At 39.7% G+C, this 23,992-nt stretch overlaps 1 protein-coding gene and 1 non-coding gene across 3 annotated transcripts in view; both read right to left on the bottom strand.

The window, feature by feature from the left end:
- TMEM131 (transmembrane protein 131) overlaps positions 1–23,480 on the bottom strand; it is a 97,110-nt gene extending 73,630 nt beyond the window's left edge. Inside the window, exons 1-2 of one of the 2 annotated variants that reach the window (XM_064143533.1) lie at positions 23,336–23,480; positions 1,774–1,835 (exon numbers count right to left, since the gene is read on the bottom strand). In XM_064143533.1, the coding sequence (XP_063999603.1) occupies positions 1,774–1,835; positions 23,336–23,480 (207 nt within the window). The remainder of the gene's footprint in view (positions 1–1,773; positions 1,836–23,335) is intronic. The other variant, XM_064143534.1, reaches the window with a different exon arrangement.
- On the bottom strand, positions 7,376–7,490 carry LOC135175737 (U5 spliceosomal RNA). Its single transcript, XR_010302468.1, has one exon. It is a non-coding gene; the product is annotated as a U5 spliceosomal RNA (small nuclear RNA).
- Positions 23,481–23,992: the final 512 nt, after the last annotated feature.

Genomic DNA, 23,992 nt, shown 5'->3' with positions numbered 1-23,992 from the left:
TGTTTAAACTACTTTTCCTGTCTCCATTGCACCTTACAATAAACTTGGAATGTTTTAACAATCTCCTGTACTTTTCTAACTTTACATTAATTATTGACATGATTCACAGTAGCACCTAAGAACTAAGTGATAACAATAGAGTGCTAAAATAAACAAAAATAATTTCAGATGTGTAAGACCAATTTTAATTTTTTTTTTTGGGGGGGGAATCTCTATAAGCATGTGTGTATGCAAAGTAACCGTAGAAAAAAAAAAAGATTTCATTTTTATCTTTAAAATTTAGCTAGCACGTGACAGTCATTCTCATTAAATCACTCCAGTCAAACAAAATATGTACTAATAAAATATGTAAAAGAAACTAAGCCTAGTGTTTTTTTTCCTCTTATATTTATACTGCTATGTGGTATCTCCATGCAAGTTGAAGAAATAGTCAAAAACTGCAACTGAGACTGTAACCATTATATGGAAAACTTTCACTATTCTACTCAGTATGTAAAAAAAGATGTATCTATTATGAGTTTAGCACATGACATCTAAACAACTGTTTAATTAAGAACTTGAAGCTTTTGGGGAAGGTTGTCTCTGGTTGGTTGTTTTAGGAGTTTATTCTGGTTGTTTTGTTTGCTGCTTTTGTTGTTGCATGCTTGGTTTTTTTGATTGGGTTGGTTTGGGGGATTTTGGTTGTTTAGTTTCATTGTGGGTCTGGGTTTACTTATTGTTATCCACAACCTTTTCTATCACCATTTTAAGTAATTATGAACTATCTTATCCTTGTACGTAGCAATCTTAAAATCTATTGTAAATTATTCTTGATTTATGTTAAGGACCAAGTGGTGGAAGAAGGGATAACAAATCCAAACAACTAAACAAAAACCCCAAACAACTTCATTCACCTGAAAAAAAAATCACCATGAGCACAGAGCTATGCAGTTAGTACATTTGTTGACTTCCAAACTCAACAGGACGTAAGATCTGCAAATCAAGCACTGCGCTGGTAACTAATAAAGCTGAACACAGTCACATGGTGTATGTTGTAGTCATTTAAACAATTAATCGCTTCCTTCTTTCTCCTTTCCTCCTTCTGACCTACCAGGAGTAATATCTTCAAGAAACTATGTGGAGAATATCTTTTGCTAAATACAATTCATCAAATGCATGCTTAATAAATTCTAGTCTATAAGAATTTTAGAACTATGGAGCGTTACTCCATGTTGACATGCATTCTATACCTATTACTTTTGCTACCTCAAAACATCAGCATGGATTCTTCAAAGTTAATTTTTTGTCTTTGACTTACACCAAAATAACCCTGACAAGAATGGCAATGTTATACCTGTAAAGTTCATACTTGCAACAGCAATTACCTCACTGCAGTCCTATGACCATTTTTAAACCTAGTGGTGAGACTGTCCTAAGTAATGCCTTTATATTTGGGAATCTTGAAAATGTTGCCAGTTCTTCTATTTGTGCTATGCAATTACATCCCAACTCTATGTAAGCTAAGTCTTGAACACAAAGCATATCCCAGTTTTTCTGAAGAGAAAAAAACACTACACTGGACAAACAGGCCAGATAGAACCAGTTTTCCAACACAAAAGAGAAAATAACTTCCTGACACACTAAAGCATGAAAATAACTAGAAAAGTTTTTCAGTCTTAAAGTTTGATAGCTGCTTGTTTTCAAAAATCCACCCATATAGGAATCTGAAAAAGCAGCTATCAAAAAGAATTGATGAGACATCACTAGTTGAGATGACTTACTCAGACTACATACCTGCAATAGGTCTCCTTCATCAAAACGTAGCATTTCTACTATGCCATCTGATTGGATGAAAGCTGCAAAGAAAAACAAAAAAATAAGAAACTTAACAGAAAAATGTGTTATTAAATTAAAAAGAGCAACTTAAACATCTAAAAATCTGCTGTGCCTGGTTTTGTAGACAAAGGTATGACAAACCAAAATAACAATGTGGAGTAACCAAATATCAAACGAATCTGTGATACTAATTTTCCTCTGAGGTCTCCAATTCCAAGATGTTCATATTAACACATATGACCCTTCAAAAAATCACTGGCCTAAAAATGTCTTAACTTCAAAGTGAATGATTTCTTCAGGGTTGCCTAAATACACTGTCTGTACCAAGCCAAAGTGGTACTTCAGCTAGTATGACTCGCTGGGTACCTAAACAGCTGAGTTTAATACATCTAAGCCCACAAAGAATTCTGACACTTACAAATTAAATTAGTTTCATTAATAAATCTACAGTCTGAACCATACATCTGGAAAGCATTGCTGCTCCCTAATCCTCAGCATGGCAACAATTCTCCCCATCTTGATAGCAGCATAATAAAATTTGAAGCAGTTGAGAAGTGTTTGCACTATATGACTAAACCTGATGAAAGGTTTATGTCTCAGTCATTTATAGGATTCTCAAATTAAGCATTCCTCCTCCACTCACTTCCTCTAAATGTTTGGTCAGGCAATTGTTTGAATCCTCTCAAAATGTAGGGAATGCTACTTTCTTTTTAAGACAAAGAAATACAGGCATTGCCCTTCCTGTAAAATATAATAATCTGTACAAGAATGAACATGAGTTTAAGAAGAATGAAAAGTTCAAAGAGGTCTAAATTTTACTCCCACGAGACTGTTCACGCATACAAGCAGGTCTTTAGGATAAAATACAGTAACAAGCTCATTCCAGAAAACAGCATTTAAAAACAAAAAATCCCTAAAAATAACTCCTACCCTACAACCTTTCATCATTCAGCTAGATGAAGCTGATTAAGTGATACATGCTTCTCTTTCCACAAAGAGGATGAACTTCAACAGGAATAAATGTTAAGGATTTCCCAACACACAGACACTTAGCATAGTGTGCGCTTCTAGAATACGGAATCTGAGTCCCTGTCTAAAAAGGAGATTTAAACCTTTGTCTTGCACTTTGAAGGTCAGTGTTCTAACAGGAGCAATTTTAAGATCACCAACACTGACATTCATCTCTATGAGGTTTTAAAAGTGACATTACTTTCAGAAAGCAAAATTTTAACACATCTACCTCACAGAGAAACACTATTTTTGACACACATTTCACCCAAGCATTTCCTCACTGGCTGCTTTAGTGATACCTCACTGAGAAACAAAAAATCAGTTTGCTACTTAATGTATCATTGTTTGCATATCCTATTCTGCATTCTTCATCTAAAAGGTGCAAACATCACAACTTTGCTTTCCTATTACCAAAAGTTAACATCAAATAAAGCTTGTTGCTGTCATCTGGAAAAGTTTCTGTTGACATGCAGAAATCCCCAAACAAATAAACAACCCCCAAAGATAATAAAATTCTATACAATCACTTTCCAAGCTACCATATCTCCAAATTCTAGTGGTTAGTGACACATGCTGAGAAAGCAGCCCAGCTCATGTGGAAGTCTGAAAATCACCATAGAGGGGAAGAGAGGACTCAGATTACAAACAATATACACGTTCTGCAAAGTTAACATTGGCATGAGTGGTACTAGCCAGTCACATCAGCAATGTCTTGGAAAGTTTTTGCCCATTTGTTTATTGTTATTGCCTTCATGATTCACCCCAAAAAAGTCATCCTTTATCAAAGAACTGGGGGTTTGATCAATCATTTACACTGAAAAACCACAAAGAATATGAAGGCAAGCAATAAAGAACATGAAACCAAACTAGCATTTAAACTGGTGTTGCAATATAAAGTCCTACAGTTTATGAAGATTTGGGGTTTAAAACCTTTAATTAGTGGAGTATGTCTACTAGTGCAAATTTTAATCCTAGAAACAAAGAACAAGGCATTCGTGTCAATTTAACTGGCAATGCACATGTAAGATGTTTGGGCCACTGTTTAATTTTGTCTTTAAAACCACTCAATAAATCTATAAATTAATTGCAGTGCAAGAGGTAAGAAAAGGAGGCTTTGACATATTATGTTGTAAAGCAGAGAACGACAGCCAATGACGATTTCATAGAAATGTGATGCCAATACTCTGCAAAAAAAGCCCCAAAACCTAAGTTACAGACTAGCTCATGCAGGGGGAGAATTCTCACATTTTGACTCAGGAACAAATCCAGAGTGAAACCGTTTTCTCAGGTATTTGATTTACTGGAAGTTTAACCAACACAATTTAATAAAAGATAAGTAAGAGCATAAGTTCATAATGTTCCAAAAGAAGCCTCCAAAAGTAGGTCAAGTTTTTTGGCATTATTTTGTTTTCTAGATTTCTGCTCTGGAAATAAAGAATCTATAGAACTTGGCTGTGACATTACACAAAATTCATTAGAAAACATTTTTTTTTGTATTCACATTCTACCATCAACCATTAAAGTTTCTTGAAATGTACGTTCTTACCTAAAATTAGAAATTCTTCATATTTTCCTGATTTTTTCCCCCATGTAAAATATGATATGTTGCTACAGAGGAGAAAGCAGCAGCAATTCTTTCATTGGATAAAACACATAGGAGCTCACAGAAACTAACCAAAATCTTCTACCCAAGCAGTTTGAAGAGGCAGTCCTTCCATAAACCCCAAACATCCTCTCTGCACTTATCTCACCATTGTAGCACCTTATGAACAGAGCAACAGATGTTACAAAACATTTTGAGCAGATGACACTGTTAAATAGAACTGCCATTCATCATTATATGATTTAAGAAATGTTTTCAAGAGAGCAGATGACACTTAGTGCCAGGTGATGTCAGATGTACTGCAAAGCTTGGCTGCTGGCCATTTTGCAACAGTCACATCTCAACTCAGACTGAAGAATTTTCTGTAGCTATGGCTTATACTTTTAGACTAACTTTAATTTTGTTTCTATGTTATTATTTCATCCAAGCAAGGAAATGACAAATACCTACACCTTTGCAATATGAAAGCTTGTTTTTGCAACCAACTTCTCAGCCTCTCGGTTCGTGTTGAAGCAACAAGTCACATTTGAACGAGACAAAGCCAATTACGTTTTTAAAAAGCTTCACTGACAAGTCATAAAGACCCACCTAAATCTTTGTAAAAGCAGCTCTCAAACGGGACCACAAAGAAGACAAAGGCTTCTTGAAAGTGAAATGCAGATTGAGCCTGAAGAGTAGAATGCTTCCTTTTTAGTATTTGTCCATCAGAAACCACTGCTCACCATTTCAACTTACAGTACCTGAGCCAAGTAGGTTCACAAAATTCTACAGTGCAAACCCAGAAATAGTCTTTCCCACCATTTTACAGAGAACATGTATGCCATCAATAGAGAATTGGTTATCAATAGTGCCAAAATACTCTATCAATTAAGTATAAGATCACCTGGGCATGCTTTATTAGGTGAATCATTCTCCACACTCAGATAGGAAGATGACTGTTTCTACAAAGTTCACAACAATTTCTCCTGGGAAAACTTCCTCCTTAAGTCCAGGCTGAAAACATGATACTTCATTATCAGACTAATGCTGAAGCAAATCCTTTACTACTTCAGAATAGTAAACTGCAGCAAATTAAGAACTGCTGAATGCACCATTTTGGTCACCTCTGCCACACGACTGGCAACTGTTAGAAGAGGGGCATAACATACATTTGCGCTAAAAGCATTTCAGCTGTTACAGTGTAATCTGCCACTGCACAAACCAGCACCCAAGAAGCCAAATTACACATTATGAAAATTTCTTCCTGACCTTAGAGGTGACTGAACACCTGAAAGCTGATTACAGTAGTTTAGTCAAACTTTAAATGTTATTATTAGCACACTAATGGCTCAAGGAAGAAAAAAGAGGATTCCTATCTAGAGATCTCAAAGCCAGAAGAATCACCATCTCCTTTACTTCCCACTTCTGCTGAAGAGAGTATTTTCTTTTAAGAGGTACATGCAGGTGACTCTCAGCCAAAAATTCTTATGCCCAAAAGCACCCCTAAAAGGAAAATTCAGCAGATGCATAAGAATACATGACAATTTCAATCAACCACTACTAAGATATTAAGTGATTTAAGAGCCAAATTATTCTAGCTTCTAGCTTGCATATCCCGATTTCCTCTTTTTGGATAGTAGGTAGCTATTAACAGAAGTGATCTAAGTAACAGTAAACATACAAATAATTTTGTTTCATTTTCTGTTTGATTTCAGTTGACAGCCTTGAAAGTACAACTTCTTTGCTTAAGTCAGCTCATAAACGATATCAGAAAGGCCTGTGAATATGGGTCTTGCTCCAAAGCATTTTTTTTCCAGAGAGCTTTTTCTAACATTTTCCAAATTCTTTAAAAAATGGTAAACACACTCCATTAAAAAAAATCCCAACAAATCCAAACCAACCAATCCCAAACAACAACAAAATAAAATATTAAAAAAAAAAAAACCCATAAAAAACCAACCCCACAACCCACCAGCACTGCCATAATCCCTCCCCAGTACAGAAACCACAGATTTCTGGAACAGTACACTTGTCTAGCCATTATTACCAGTGTTATTTCTAAATGCTTCTCCCTGCCCTTGTCAACAAGATTACAGTATTTGGTTATAAATATCTGAATAAGAATAGAAACAGTGACCTAAAGAGCTACTGAATTCACTTCAATTCCTCAAAGCTTAAGCAACACCTCCTCCGAAGTTTATATAGCTAGCAGGTAAGTTACACTCAAGCACATTCCTATTTTGTTTGTCTGTAGTCCAAGCTTTTTGTAACTTAAAGTGCAGATCTATAAAGTATCAAGGAACAAAATTTGCAAATCCTACACTTCTCTAAGGTAGACCAGAACTTATGATCAAGATCATTTTAGCTAACATCAGCCTTTATATGTGCCTGAATTACACATAACAGAATAAATCTGCATGTGATGTGAGATCACGGAAGACTGTTGGTGTGTAACATTAAAAAAAAAATTCTCCATGACTTCTCAAATTTTTTGTTTCTTTTAGCTCCTGTCAATTTCTTCATTTCGGTAAGAACTTAAATTGTGGCATACATGCTTATAAAAACACTATTCAGCAAGATTACTTGGTTCTGGAACAGCTACTCCAGAACATAGTGTCTTAATTTATGTTTACGCTAATCATCATTATACACGCACTCTTATGTACTTGTGAAAATTATTTTCTCCCTTAAACATTGTCTAAACCAATTTTCTTCTAAGCTCTCTTTACACAAACTGGTATCTTCTAATCTATGAATACTGGAGACAGTGTCCCAACTCAATAAAACAGAGTCAGAGCAATTATTTAAATCATAGAATTAGCCAGGTTGGAAGAGACCTCCAAGATCATTGAGTCCAACCTAGCACCCAGCCCTATCCAGTCAACTAGACCATGGCACTAAGTGCCTCACCCAGTCTTTTCCTGAACACCTCCAGGGATGGTGACTCCACCACCTCCCTGAAAATTTAGCTCTACCAAAGTAGAGCATAAAAAAATTCATTGACACTCATACTTGTTCCTCTCCATGGAAATCTTTAGTAAAAAGCAAAAGATTTATATGAGCTGAAGAGAAACCAGAGTTTCCTCCTATTTAAACCATTTTTTTTTTTTAAGTTCAGTTTCTAACTCTTTGTCTTAATGACTAAGTTGACTTCACGGTAATTATAGCCACCTAAAGCAATTTCAAAGCGCTAAATATCACTCACTTCTGTCAGGGTAATTGTGATTATAGCTTTTTTATCTCCATCAGCTAAACAGCACAACTAGAACTGGGTAAGTTGGTTTTAAAGCTTTGACTGTGAATTAACTACTTAATTGCAATCACACAATTTCAATCATCTGGAACAGTGGAAAAGTGAGCACCACACGAAATACAGGCAAGTGAATATAAAATGATAAAACAACACTATTATGAGAAGAAAATTATGCTGTAAAAATGTCAGTGTCACATGGATAGAGAAGAAAAAAAAATATTATGCTGTAAGGTGACCAATCCTTTTTTATCAGCTTCAAGAATACAATAGTCTATAGTGACCCTCAAGGAACACTTCCCAATTTAGTGTTCACCACAATAAAGGCTACTTAAAAGTCTGTTCTCCAAGATGGATGTCAGCCTGAATTTCTGCCCACATCCCAACAGGTGACTGGTTCACTGGAAATGTCGATTATTCTCTTATACAGCCAGCAAGCCTGAGGCAAGAGGCTCCAAGACAGAACCACAGTCAGCTTTCTTTCCAACTAAATCCTCTTCTACCTACATATATAGACATTTAATTTGATTATTTTCTAGTAGTCAGTTCCATATTTCAAAGGGAAACAGGTGATTTTCCCAACTGACCTCAGTAAGAGCCATCATAGCCCAATACACACAAACTAGCAAAGATCATATGCAAAAGTAACTCACTTTGAAGTATTTTCATGAATAAATGTATTCATTCAGTAATTATCATCTCTTGCAAAACCAACATGATTAATTTTTATTTTTTATTTACATATCAGCTGAAACAGAAACATTCCTAGATAAATGGACTTCAATCAAACATGTGAACTGAAAAAGCAGTATGTTAAGCTAAGTAACAACATAGAATTTTCATTAAAAAACTTTTTGTACTACTGCTCACAAAAAAAATATTTACTTTACACAACACACTCAAATAAATACATATGCGGCAATCTATGACCAAGTTAACAAGCTAAACTGAGACAGCAGATCACTTGCACAGAAATATCTGAGCATATAACTCACTATTCCACAGTAAAGGGAAAGCAGTCAAATAACCTGTATTTTATTGCCAACAGCACAAATTTGTGTGTATACATGCTTACTTAATGAAGTCTGCATATAATCTTTTGCTAACTTCCTCATGTGTCATTACTGACTTTAGACAAAAAACAAGCTTTTTTACACAGTAGGCCACTTTGCTAAGCAGAGCTGTCAGATTATGTTCATCCACTCAATTTTCCCCTTAGTTAAGACTGACACAGATTTTCAGGAATTCAGTTATGAATTCAGTTTTTACTGCCAGCTACAAACCAGAAAGTGACAGCACAATTCTGATTCACAACACAGACCCCAGACAAACAATGAAGCCACTACTTATTCTGAAAAAGGAAGAACTCGAGTCTCAATCCTAGAGGCACAGTTCATGCATTTGTTTCACTCCTTGGAAGACTGCAACTACTTGAAGGTTTCTTTTACAGAGCATGCACTGATTGGATGTGTTGTGTAATAGATACATCCATGTAATGAAAGTATAGAAATATACCTGGATCACTGAAAGCAACAGGTACTACACCTGAAAAATTTTACTAAATAAAAAGCTGACTGCTAAGAAAACTATTTAATTTTTTTTTATGGATAGAAAAAAGAATCACCTATTATGCAAATACTTTTATTCTCAGATGTATATTCTGTACTCAGCCTGTATTTCCACCTTACAGAAATGTGCACTTTCATCCACTTCAGCTAAAGCAACTTTTATTTTAATCTTTTAAAAGATCAGAAGAATTTTTGTAATAAGAGTTTTAAAAAGTTATCTGCCATTGACCAAAATGGTCTACTCCAGATGGTAGCAATCAAAATTTCACTGTAAATTAAAAAAAAAATCAAGTTATCAAGTCACAAGACTATTTATAATACCTCTTTTACTTTAAAATCATGCTTTACATTTAAACGTCAATAATTTCATTTGTTCCTCTAAAGATATTTAATTTTGGGGCTCAAAATTCTTCTCAGGAAATAAAACCCAATTCTGTTTTCTCAAAGATTTCATACAGTAGTTTGAATGTAAGCACTTATGTTTAAAGACATTTAAAAAAATGGAAAATTCTCTCATTTCTCTCATCTGGAAAAAGACTTTAGCATTCATTATTTTTAAGCCAAAGAGAACAATACTTTTAGAACAATACTTCATGGAAATTACTCATTAAATGATTTAAAGAGAAGGAAAAAACTAAATGAGAAACCCAGCATCTGCAAATAGCATTCTTTCCCCCAGCTTTGGGCCACAGAAATTATGTCTTTTTATTCTTTCCGATGATGACAATTTAAAATACTTTACATTTTTAATATGCTAAACTAGGCTATATCTCTATGTAAATTTGTTGCTATTGAGCTCGTACAGACAGAAAATTTGAACAAGTCTCAAAACAAGAGAACTTGTCCTGCAATGACAGTGGTGTGGGGGAAGCAGCAGTCCCTTCAAACTGTTCTTAAATTTTCATCACACTTCAGTTCTCAGATATTTAGATAAGAAATTGGGGCAGTAAGTTGTACTGCTCATGCAGCATTGTAAATTAAAGTGTGCACAGGTGACATGCACTTAAGGCAATTCTAACCTTTTCGGTATATAATACCGTTTAATATGTAGCTTACAAGAAATGACAGTCAGTTGACAGATTCTGCAGTCTCAGCAGAACAACATACTGACTGTCAATAGCTGTACTTGCTACCATCAATGTGACTCTTCCAAACATGCATTCTAATGAAATTAGCCACTGAACAGATCCACCAAAACCACTTACTCAAAAATTTTAAAAAACATTGTGTGAAGACCTACTTCAAAGGTACATCCAGGCTGAAAATGACCTAAATAAACCTGATAACAGGAATTCTTCTCTACGCTGTAAAAATGAGGAAGGAAGATAGAATTTTCTGTTTCCAAAAAAACTCCACAGAGAGGAAGATGATGGTGCCAGACAGATTCTTCCCAGCATTTATGTGTCTTGCTAGCAATGTGAATGCAACTAAGAGCTACAGCTCATGCTCTATGGACACTACAGAGTTTTCCTCCTTACTTTCACAAAGCATCTTCCGTAGCAGGTAACAAGGTATCAGTCATCTTGTCTCATCAGTGACAGTGGTCTACTGAGAGAGTTCTATTCTCCTTGATTTCCTGCCCCCGCCCCTTCCCTATCTCTTCTTTTCAGTCACTTATCATTGGCGAATTGCATGAATTTATAGAACCACTACGGAACCTGGCCAATCTACTGCATTATACTTGCAACTTGGTAAAGACTAAATTACAATTGGAGAGAAGCATCACTGGGAAGGAGGAGCACAGTATCTCCACCCTCTTTGTTCTCACATGGCAACTGTTACTCAAGTGTCCACTGGAAATATCTATTAAGCCTGGAGGACAAGTAAAATAGCAGCGAGATAACACCTAATCCGCTGCCATACAAGTCTATAAACATAACAATTGAAGGTCAAGAAAAGGTAGGAAAAGCCTAATGTTAAATCCTTACTGCTAACGATGTGGCAGTAATGCTCCTTATTGATTGTTTAGCAAAACAGCCCGCTGACTTACCCTGTGGGCACACAGACCAGCAGGAAAAAGCTGGCCACAGTGTCTGATAACGCCAGAAAAGAAATGGGTGGAGAACAACTGCAGCATATTTTCAAAGAAGATAAAATATAGAGCAAGAAGAGTGAAACAAAAGACAAGAATTCCAGGTCTGGGGGAATCTGAAAGGAGGAAAAAAAAAAAAAAACCCACAAAAAAACCCCAAACAAACAAACAAAACCCCCAAACCCCTCAGGTGCAAGTAGGAATATGGAAATTAAGTGCTTAAGTATGTTTAACTGCAGAAATTCAATTCACCTACCCAAAATACCTCAGAAAGTAGTTGCCCTCAGAAGCAAATAATCTCTTCTGGTCTCTCTTACAGAAACTTTTCAGGAGGGACATTGAGGTGCTGGAGCAGGTGCAGAGAAGGGCGATGAGGCTGGTGAGAGGTCTGGGAAACATGACCTATGAGGAGCGGCTGAGGGAACTGGGGTTGTTCAGTCTGGAGAAGAGGAGGCTGAGAGGGGACCTTATTGCACTCTACAACTACCTAAACGGAGTTTGTAGTGAGGCTGGAGCTGGTCTCTTCTCCCGAATTACATAGGGCAAGAAGAAATGGCCTCAACTTGCATCAGGGGAGGTTTAGGTTGGATGTTCAGAGGAAGTTCTTTACTGAGCAGGTGGTCAGGCACTGGAACAGGCTGCCCAGGGAGGTGGTGGAGTCACCATCCCTGGAGGTGTTTAAAAGGAGAGTGGATGTGGCACTTGAGTCTATGGTCTAGTGATTAAGGATGCTGGGATGAAGGTTGGACTGGATGATCCTGGTGGTCCTTACCAACCATAGTGATTCGATGTTGTGCTGAGGGATTTGGTTTAGTCAAGGACTTGTCCATGTGAAACTACTGAATGGACTTGATGATCTTGAAGGTCTTTTCCAATCAAAGAAATTCTGCAGTTCTGTGATTCTGTGAAACTGCAATGATGACCTAGGGTTACACTCTGCACAACACATCATGATTTCACTCAACAATTTCAAACTCTAAGGCTTAACTACAGAATGTTTTGAAGGAATATCTAATTCTACTTTAAAATTACCCCACAGCACTAAGTTGCCATTAAGACAGACAACAGTCAACTGTCTCCACAGAAAAACAACTGTTTTCTCCTCTGACATGGCTGGCACCAAGTTTCAACCCAAATATGCACATTTTAGATAGATTAAATGGCCCTTCAGCATTAGAATTTCTTTCTCCCAATTACAGGCACTTTTAAAGCACAAATGAATCATGCTAAGTTTAAAAAAAAAAACACACATTCCGTTTTGGAATTTCTTACTCTGAAGTGTTTTTCCCCTAGAGAAATTCAATTTAATCAAAGGAAAAATTCATAGGACTCATCAAGTACTAGAACTCTGATCAAATTTTCCCTGATGAAGTTTGTTCCAGTTTTTCCTCTAACAAATAATGGTATTCAGCAGTACTTCTTGGCAAAGTAACTTTGTCTGTGAAGACTCAGTTTCTGTCAATGAAAATAATTTCTCTTCACTATCAGGTATAACCAAATTTCCCCCAAAGAAGTTATCTTTTTGTTATTTTGGAAGACACATTTTAGCCAAAGTTATTTGACTAAGCTACATGGCAGGCAACTGACAAGCTACAAGATAACATAAATGCAGCTATATCGTAATATAAGTGTTCCCCACACACTTTCCTTATCATCTTGTACTCAGAAGTCAAGCAGTGCCTCTGTGCTTTCTATCACCAAATCAAGCAGCAGGATGCCTGGAGGCATGGATCTCGCTGGATAATGGCCATTTATGCTGACTGATTGCTTCACACACCAGAGCATTAATACAAGTAGGAAGTGGCTTACAATAAGAATGAAGTATTGCATGTCCCTTAATGCAAGAAAGGAATAGCCAGACTTGGAAACATTCATTATCCACATTTGAGTATTTTCTCAGATATACAAGTTTTCAACAATTTTTAAGTATTACTTCAATACATTTTGTATATTAACATGTCAACCACAATCCAATTTATTGACATATTACCAGCAACTAGCAAAGATAAAAACCTATGTCTATATTATTCTTTGCATGAAACGTGGCATACAAATATTCCCAATAAAAATTTTTTTTTCAAGATTAAGAATGAAAACTAGGGGACAAATAAAGCCCATGTAACGCATCAATACAGTAACAGGGAAAAGAATAAAACAAAGACCCTGTCAGCTATGACTTGATTTTATTGATGCAGCAACATGTGAAACTTTGTAGATCCAAGTACAGCTGCTCTTCTAACTAAATTGTATCTACTACTACCATAGCACTGATTTTACCAGAGTTACAAGGAAACCCAGAATTCTCTTGTCTTAAGGATATTCCTATTAGTTGTGGCAAGGTTTCTGCAACTTCCAAACAACTTTTTAAGATCACGAGAAAGACCCAAAACACAGAGAGAGGGTAATTCACATTGGAATGAACTTTAAGATGTCACTCAGCTCCACCTTCTCCCAAAGCAGTCAAGACTGACTTCAGCCATTGCTGCTTACGCTTCTGTTTAGCTAGTCCTTGAAAACCTCCAAGGTTGGAGATTCCAGCCTCATCAGGGAATCAGTTTTAATGCCTGACTGTCCTTAATTCAAGTGAAGTATGTTTTCATTATGTCAAGCCAGAATACTGTAGCTATCCCGACTGGAAGATCACAATACACTGAGAAGTTAGCGATCCACACAAGAGCTAACCTGTGTAGGCCCATGCTTATGATGTGCTGCATGCACAAGCTGGACATCAGGCATGTGCTGTGCCGCACATAGCCCGTGGCTGCAGGATGAGGTCACACAGCTCCCTGTAACAGAGGAGCCTGTAGGCCTTGGTACCAGCAATTACGCCACCTAGGTGGCCTTGCCATTTTATCTGAGAGAGCAGCTACAGCTAGAAGTTCTCATGTTAGCATCCACTCGACAGTGGAGATGATGAAATGCATTGTTTTGTTGCAAGGTAATCCAACAATAGCTCAAAGGACCAACAGGGAATAAATTATTTGTATGTGCAGAATCTGCACAGTATGCTGCACATGGACTGGAGGCCTGTTTGACGCTGCACAACCCAGGATTCCCTGCATTGAAACAGACATAAGATTAACTATGTTTTTCTCTCTTCATAGTGTTATCTCTAATAATTAGCATTTTCTATTACATTTTACTATGTCCAAGCGTCTTTCTTATTTGGATCATCACAGGTCTGCACTTTCAGATGCAAAACAAACTTTCCCTGTTTCACTCATAACCATTGTCTCTTATGCTCCTGTCATGCACCTCTGTGAGGAGTCTGGCTCCATCTTCTTCATAACCTCTACTTAGATATTGGCAGACTGTCACAAGGTCCTTCCAAAGCCTCTCCACACAGCTTTAGATCCCTTGGATTCTCTTCATCCATCATGTCCCACCAACTATCTTAGTGGCCTTCTACTGGGAAGGTAGAGTGTAAAACTGGATGCAGTGGTTTAGGTGTGGTCTATTAAGCGCTGAGTGAACAGGAATAATCACTTTGCTCAGCCTAGCGGTTACATGTCTGTATGCTGCCAGAATACATTGCTGACTCACTCACAGCATTTCCAGCTTGTATACCCTGAAAGTGGTTATTCTCTCCCATACAAAGGGCTTTGCGTTTTTCCGGTTTGGATTTCATCAAGGTCCTGTCAACTCATTTCTCTCTCCTGTTCAGATCTCTCTGAAATGCAGCCCTGCACTTGAGCATACTGACTGCTCCCCAGATCTGGCACACTCCAACTCCAGATCAGTGACAAAGATTCTAAGCAGGACAGGTCCCAGAATAGAGTCAGAAGTCCCTGTAACCAGCCTCCAAGGTAATGCACAAACTACTGCTAGGAATAAACCAAAACCAAACACTCTGCAGTTTATCTATCTTCCTGCGTAGTTTTTATCATTATCAACAAATTCCATCTGCAAATATTTGTACAGTATTTCGATGCAAATCACTGATTCACTGAGATTTTTTCCTGTATTGCTAGGTGAATTAATACTTATCCACAAGCTTTGGATAATCATCTTTCAATATCACTTAGCATACTATATCCACATCTCAAATCAGGTACCCCGAGATCCCCTAGGAGAAGGAGATGTCACAAAAAATAGCCAATTTTTTTACTCTCAGTATCAGCATTTTCTATCACCTTCAATCTTAGCCAGACATTTACAGTCTGCAGCTATCTATTACAAAATAAAATCACATCACACTTTGTTCAAGTCATGCAATTTCACACTGCAGAAACTACCTTGAGATGTTTCCAACAGAGCACGCCTCTAATGAAAGCTTTCCCTTTTCAAATGCTAAAATTCCTCCTATAAAAAGGACCCTACTCTATTCCATATCGATGGATCCAGAAAGGCATGTTGATGAACAATGCATAAATCAGAGGTTTACTGGAAACAAGTGCTTCAAAGGATTTAAATTGGTACCATGCTTGACCACAACTTTGTCTCCCCAAGTGACTTAATCTGTTCAACACTCTTAGCTAGCTGTATTTCCTGACTTAAATAACACTTTTTAAAAAACTGTAACCAAGGGTGGCTTGTGATTAATTAACCTTAAGTTTGAGTTCCATTAACCTCAAAATGTGCACCCTGTTACACCAAATCTGTACAGTTTGACATAGACCTAGATGTTTACAGTATCACAGAATCACCAAGGTTGGAAGAGACCTCATAGATCATCAAGTCCAACCCTTCACCACAGAGCTCAAGGCTAGACCATGGCACCAAGTGCCATGTCCAATCTTGCCTTGAACAGCTCCAGAGACGGCGACTCCACCACCTCCCTGGGCAGCCCATTCCAGCAGCCAATGACTCTCTCAGTGAAGAACATTCTCCTCACCTCCAGCCTAAATTTTCCCCGGCACAGCTTGAGGCTGTGTCCTCTTGTTCTGGTGCTGGCCACCTGGTACTTGTAGACAGCAGTAAGGTCTCCCCTGAGCCTTCTCTTCTCCAGGCTAAACAATCCCAGCTCCCTCAGCCTCTCCTCGAGGCCTCTCACCACCCTCGTTGCCCTTCTCTGGACACGTTCAAGCATCTCAATGTCCTTCTTAAAATGAGGGCCCCAGAACTGGACACAGTACTCAAGGTATGGTCTAACCAGTGCAGTCATAGTGAAAAGACAGGTAGGTGTAGTAAGAAAATCTCAAACTAGTGTAAAACTTCTTTTTTCCTTCTTTTTCAGAGTACAATTACATCACAATCTTTCAGCACTTTGCTATTTCCCCATTACACTCAAGATTTTCTGAAAAGAGTGCACACAATTTTGTTTTAGTCCCTTTAATATTCCAGAACACAAGCTATCCAAGCCTGTTTATCAGAAAATATTAAAAAACAATTTTGAAGCTGCTACATGCAGACAATGCATCACATCCTTGCTACAGTCAACATATTGTTAATTATTCTATGCAGACAATTCAGAAAACAGAAATACTCAACCTTCCCGCATCACACATGAAAGTTTTACCAGTTGCCTCTATAAAACCCTATCTAACACTGCATTATTTTTTGTCTGTATTTATGCAGAGTAATCTTGACAGACCAGATGGGTGGGCAGAGGCCAATGGGACGAGATTAACAAGGCCAACTGCAGGGTTCTGTACTTTGGCCACAACAACCCCAAGCAGCACTACAAGCTGGGGACACAGTGGCCGGAGAGCAGCCATGCAGAAAGGGATCTAGGGGTACTAGTAGGTAGTAGGCTGAAGATGAGCCAGCAGAGCCAATGGCATCCTGGCCTGCATCAGGAACAGTGTGGCCAGTAGGACAAGGGAGGTTACTCTTCCCCTGTACTCAGCACTGGTCAGGTCACACCTTGAGTACTGTGTCCAGTTCTGGGCCCCTCAGTTCAAGAGAGAGGTTGAGGTGCTGGAATGTGTCCAGAGAAGGGCAATGAAGCTGGTGAGAAGCCTGGAACACAGCCCTGTGACAAGAGGTTGAGGGAGCTGGGGTTGTTTAGCCTGGAGAAGAGGCTCAGGGGTGACCTCGTTGCTGTCTACAACTACCTGAAGGGAGGCTGTAGCCAGGTGGGGGTTGGTCTCTTCTCCCAGGCACCCAGCAACAGAACAAAGGGACACAGTCTCAAGTTGTGCCATTGGAGGTATAGGCTGGATGTTAGGAGGAAGTTCTTCACAGAGAGTGATTTGCCATTGGAATGGGCTGTCCAGGGAGGTGGTGGAGGCACCGTCCCTGGAGGTGTTCAAGAAAAGACTGGATGAGGCACTTAGTGCCATGGTCTAGTTGATTGGCTAGGGCTGGGTGGTAGGTTGGACTCTTCCAACCTGGTTGATTCTATGACTAGAAAGGTAGATACCCCTCTTTTAATTCTCATGGCCATCAGTTCCTTTAGTTTCCTAAACCTGTCATCTACATTTTCAGTTTACGAGCTTCACAAAATGGGAAAAAGAGTTCATGGCAAGCATTACTGCCTCTGCTTTCATACTGTTTGTTAGTAATGCCTTCATATAAGAAAGGTGGGTGACTATGTGCAAACTAAGGTAATCCATGTTCCTATTTCCAAATTAAAAACTTGCGTTACTAATGCAAAAAACATCAGTAAAAAGAAAGGTCTTTACAACAAGGCACTGATATACTCGCCATGAAAGCAGAAATTCTGCATCCTCTATCTTGGTATTAATAATGAAAACCACTGACATGCTAATACAACTTTTTAGCAGAAACAGGAAGATTTTTTTAAGTAACTAGTTTAAACCTGAATTTAACAACTACCATATCTAAACATATCAAATCAATTCCTTCCACAAGAACCCAGTGTGCTTTTGGAACTACAGGGTAAAACATAAGCTGGTGACCCCAGAATTCTCCAGCCCAGACACCTGGTCAGAGCAGGTCAAGTTAGAGCAGGCTGCTTAAGGTATTACCCAGTCCACTTTTGAGTATCTCTATTTACTACCATCCAGAGTGCAGATTTACTTCAATGCTGTCTTCCACAAGAAAAAGAAAACAACAAACAAACCAACAGGACACCTCGCAGCTACTGTCAAGTTCATACTGATGACTGACAAAGTCACCACACTCAATAGCAGTTACTAGCAAAAGGAATATAAAGTACCTTTCATTGACTTCATCCTGACAAACCCACAAACACAAAAACAAAACAAACTGGTTTAGCCTGTGATTCAGTCACAGAACTTTTACTGTTGGTTATGTATAAGCCACAGCATCCACCATTCACTGTCAAACTCCCAGGTGATTTACCAATTTCATAGTTTGATAGACTCTTAGAAACTTAGTAAATCACACCATGGAATCATAACATCTCATTAGAAGAGAAAAATTGAGTGGGTTTTGAAATAAAGTGACACACAACAAATGTCAAAGCTGAAGTCTTACCATGCACAAATGTATCGAAACGGCTGAAAGTAATCCATACTGCATTACTGGCAATCAATCACAAAAATTACAACTGAAAGCTTTAAATAATATCTACAGACTTCTGCAAACTTCAGAGAGGCTTCATCATGTTAGGCACTACACAAATACCTTCAACAGTTTACAATCCAAGGCCCTGAACTACACTATCCTTCAACTGACCTCTACAGGTGAGGGTACCTCAGTCTGCCTCATGTATGCAATACAACTGGACACTGACAAGGAAGAAGGAATGCAAAGGAGGAACAGCAACCATTTCAAGATTACACAGAATGTTATGGAGGACATTACAGCTTCTCCACATATTTCATTTTGCCCAAACATTCTGCAGACAGGCATGAGACCTTTCAATCCAAGCACATGGTTAATATTTATCATTCAAGAAAGCAAAGTCATAGTGCAAACCTAATCAGCTCTCCCATGCTTAAGTTTCAAAACCACAGTGAGATAGCATGATCATTTTTTATTCACTGTATGTTCCTCACAGTGTTTATGATTTTTCATGTGCTACTTCTGCTGTTAGAATGCTTTCAGTTCGATCAAAGTCATTCTTTCTGAATAACATTTTGATTTAAGTCAGAGTAAAAGCATTGGCATTAAAATAGTAGTTCTGACAGAAGGATACAACAAACAAGCAGTACACACAAAGACTTTTTTATAATGTTGTATAAAAAAAAAAGTTTTCTCCCACATCACTTTCCAGCATTAGTTTACTTTTGATACTCATACAAACTATCCCAGATTTCTATTTTAGATACTGGTAAAAAGCAAAAAAGGAAAACCTAACTACCTGAAATTAGGTGGAATGACAGAACCAGAACTCTAGCATCCCAGTGCACTGTGCTAATGACAACACTTCCCTTCAACTATTCCATGATTATTTTACCTATCATTTATACACAGTAATTATCTTTGTTTCTAAGATGTTAGCAGAGAATATATCAAGTTTCTTTGGGAATATATATATATATTCTGCATTTTCACTGACCTGCCTTATATAAGATCTTAGCTGTTTAAATATTTTTTTCCCCAGATCAAGCACTAAGATGTAACTTTAAAAGTTTTGCTGTAATTGTGCCAGTCCTGTGAGCAAGTGGGTAGGTAACAAAACTATCAAAATAATCTCAACATGCTTTCAATCAACTGGCCAAAAAAAAAGTGATTAAAAAAGGAAGTTCTCTGTTGTATAAAATGAAGAGGGTTGTAAATACAAATCACTATAAATAAAAGAAAAAAAAAAGCAGTTTTCCAGCAAAAAAACATGTTGATGTTAAAGCCTTGTCTTCAAAATATTTTACTGACCATAGGGTTTATGGCATTAATATGTCTTCTTTCAAATCGAAGCCCAAAAGGCTACTCTATATGTCCCCTCTCTCAAAACAAGCAATTAAACAAATAAAAACAAACCTCAAAACAAATAAAAACAAACCCCAAACTAAAAAAACTGCACACATCCTCAAACATAAACCAAAAGTTGTCCCTAACCTGTGCACCAATACAGAACATAACAAATCAAGTAGGAAAGAACAAGCCTACAAAAAGACTGAAAACTATTTTTGAGAAAGAGGCTCTTTGGGACTAAATACAGCTTTTCAGCTTTTTATTCTTGCATGTCATTCCTTTGCTATGGATTCAAAGATTTCCTAAGTGAAAACAAACAACAAAGTTTACAGCCTTCTCAGTCTTACTCATTCCTCAACAATACATGGGCACTGAGGACTCTCCTAGACAAAAAAAAATTCACACATCAGTGTTTAATGTGAAATTGATGTTTAAGGTCCACAAGCAGTCTCCTCTGCTCTCATACACACATGGCAGATACTTTCCTTAAGTTCTATTTCTCTAGCTCAGAGTGTACAGCAATATCACTGTTCCCCACGGCCTTGATTTACTGCTTGTATACACAAAGGATCTCCCAGTTTTGCTTTCTGCTCTTATATAAACAGCAAAGGTGTTTATGCTGTATTTTTAAGCTGAAACTTTTTAACTAAGACTGAGGACTAGAAGCAGTCACGTCTATCTGGAACACTCCAGCACCTATTTTGTTTCTATTCATGACAGCTCCATAAAGAGTTGCTTGCATGAAGCCAATCCCATTCTTCTGTGCATCAGATCCATCTTTCCTCCAGTTTCTCCTCAGGTACATGCAAGTTAAGAAGAAAACCCAGTGTCCTTCCACCTTCATTTTCCCTTTGTGACATTCCAATCTATTCTTCTCTCACCTCCTATCATTCATCTATGCAACAGCTTCTGTGACACCTTTCTATAGCAACTCCACTGGAATATGTAACTGCACCATGTCTCACTACAGTCATCATCAACTTGGCAGTGTAGAAATCACACAATTGACCAGGTTGGAAGAGACCTCTGAGATCATCCAGTCCAACTTATCACCCAGCCCTAGCCAATCAACTAGAATATGGCACTAAATGCCTCACCCAGTCTTTTCTTGAACACCTCCAGGGATGGCAACTCCAACTCCCTGGGCAGCCCATTCCAATGGGAAATCACTCTCTGTGAAGAACTTCCTCCTAACATCCAGCCTATACCTCCAATGGCACAACTTGAGACTGTGTCCCTTTGTTCTGTTGCTGGGTGCCTGGGAGAAGAGAGCGACCCCCCCACCTGGCTACAGCCTCCCTTCAGGTAGTTGTAGACAACAATGAGGTCATCCCTGAACCTCCTCTTCTCCAGGCTAAACAACTCCAGCTGCCTCAATCTCTCCTCATAGGGTTTGTGTTCCAGGCTTCTCACCAGCTTCGTTGCCCTTCTCTGGACACATTCCAGCACCTCAACATCTCTCTTGAATTGAGTGGCCCAGAACTGGACACGGTACTCAAGGTGTGGCCTGGGCAGTGCTGGGTACAGGGGAAGAATAACCCCCCTAATAAGAATGCACAACCTCAGTTCTAATCCCTGTCCACTGCTTCATTCTTGCAGCTGTAATGAAAGATGCATGTCCTCATTTGAGAGATGGAAAGAATATTCCTAGCTATTTCCTTACTTCCAGTTTTATTATTTTTTTTGACTGTGCCTTACCATGTATGTGTTACCTTGACAACCTGGTAGAAACTAAGGTGCTGAAGGACAGAGTCTACATCATCTTCCCCTCCTTTTCTTCTGAATTACTCTTTCATTTCAGTATGAAGGTCTGATATCCAAGCTGGTCTTTCCTCTCCTGTCTTCACTTATTACCCCTTGGAGACTGGCACTTTGTAATTTACGAGCAGTGGAACTGGACCTCACAAGTCACTTTTAACTTTGCCTTGTTTTAAAACTTCATTGTTCTTTTATATGGAGTATAAACAGGCATTGCGCTCAGTAAAAGGAAGACCACAAGAGCCATTTTCAGCGTGTGATCCACAAATGCAGGTAGTCAAGGAATTCTTCAGAGTTCATAAAATATCACGATTATTTTTTAAAAAGCAAAAAACCCACACACACTCCAAAAAAAAAAAAAAAAAAAAAACCACAAAAAACCCACATAAGGAAAACCTAAAACACCAGACCAAAATTCGTGAGCTTAAATGTACCAGACTACAGTCAAGCAGCAGAAAACTTGGAAAGAAAAATGAGTGTCAGAAATCAGAAAACACTATAAAAAAAAAAAAACATGTTCATTATGAGAATTAAACTCACTTTTGACAGAATTAATTATGAGAATTAAACTCACAAATGACAGAAGTGTTGCTGGGATAAATTTTATGCAATAAGCAGTATTAATAGAGTAGTATCTGTATCAGTACATTTCACCCTCTCAGGCATCATGTGGTCTGATACTTCATCTTCCAATATACCCTCCTCCATTACAACAACTTTTCTTGAAAAGTAAATTCCCGCGTTGGCTGAAGCAAATCTGTTTCACCCACTTCTGTAATACATTACATTTACCTGCTGCTTTTTAACAAAGCCGCACTGTGACCATGCTTGAAAGCCGTTCTCAGCAATGCCACAGAATATGCTTAGGTGTTTCGCTTGGGGCCTTTTTCCCTTGCTCAACCACAATGAAAAGACAATGCACCAAAATCAGTCACTAGAAGTCAAAAAGTCCTCGTCTGACTTTCACTAAGTTTGAGGAAAACACCACCGACCTCGCAAAGGTGTCAGTCACCTATCAAAAGTTCAGGGAGGCGAAGGCAAGGGGCTCGCTGTCGCCTCTGAATGTGCATTTCTGCCCGTTCTCAGGCAGGTTTGCCCGCCTGTTTGGCTTGGCTCGGTCTCCTGTTGGAAGCCTGCCGCAGGGAAACCAGTTCAACGCGAGAAAGCCTTTTTTTTCTTTCCCCTCACTCCTTTTTAACAGGTAGCTCCACTCCCGCCGCTGTCAAGGAGGAGAAACCCCATCAACTTCGCCCCAACGCCAGCGACTGCCTCTCGCCGCCGACACACACATCCGCAGACCCGCCGGCGCACCCCGGCAGACGCGTGAGGCGGGGGAGACGCAGGGCCAGCAGCTCCCAGTACAGCGAACAGCGGGACCCCACGGGCCCGCCGGCGGGGTAGGGGCGGCGAGGTTGAGCCTCATCATCCCCAGCTGGCGCCCGCGCCGGATCATCCCACACACACGCCGCCGTAAGTGCCGCCGGCGAGCGCGCGGGCCGCGGCCGCCAACGGCCCCGCAACCGCCGGAGGAGGAAGAGGAGGAGGAGTTGGGGGGGGAAGGAAGGACAAGAAAGGAAGGGAAATCTGGATCTCACCTTCCTTCTCGGCCCGGGCCGTGTGGAGGAGCAGCGCCAGGGCGAAACGCAGCACCGCACCCCGCCAGGCAGCCGCCCAGCTGCCGGCGCAAGGAAAAGGGGATCCGGAGCAGCCGGGCGCCGCCGCCTCCCGCCGCGCCGTCATCGCGCTGCCGCAGCCGGTGCGGGTCCGCCGTGTCTCCGGCCGGGCCGCGGCGCGCGCGCGGAGGAGCCCGGGGAGGGGCGGGGCTGAGGGGGAGGGCCGGGACCGCGGGGCGGGCACCCCGCCGCGCGCAGCGCCTCCTGACACGTGTGTCACGGGCGGGCGGGGGAGGGGGGGCGGGAAAACACGCCGCGGGGGCGCGCGCGCGCGCGGAGAGAGGGGCGCGTACCTGCTCCGCCCCGCCCCCTGCCCCGGGGGCGCGGCCACCAGGCGAGGGCGGAAGCAGGTGCCATGTTGTGTGAGGGCAGGGAGCTCCTGCTTGTCCTCCGGGGCGGGCAGTTTAGGGAATGCGTTGCTTTGCTTTGCTTTGCTTTAAATGTGAGTTTAGGTTTCCGGCAGGTGCTGACTGCTCGTGATGGGGTCATTCTCCCTATTTAGTCCTTTTCTGGTCTCTGAAAGGGTTGGAGTATTGCTGTTACTGTTTCTCTCCGGAGAGTAGCGGTGCTTCTGCTGCC

Source organism: Pogoniulus pusillus, chromosome 5 (assembly GCF_015220805.1).
Source record: "Pogoniulus pusillus isolate bPogPus1 chromosome 5, bPogPus1.pri, whole genome shotgun sequence".
Classification (NCBI taxonomy): domain Eukaryota; kingdom Metazoa; phylum Chordata; class Aves; order Piciformes; family Lybiidae; genus Pogoniulus; species Pogoniulus pusillus.
Note: the sequence above shows the minus strand (reverse complement) of the source record. Positions and strands in the feature narration are given on the sequence as shown.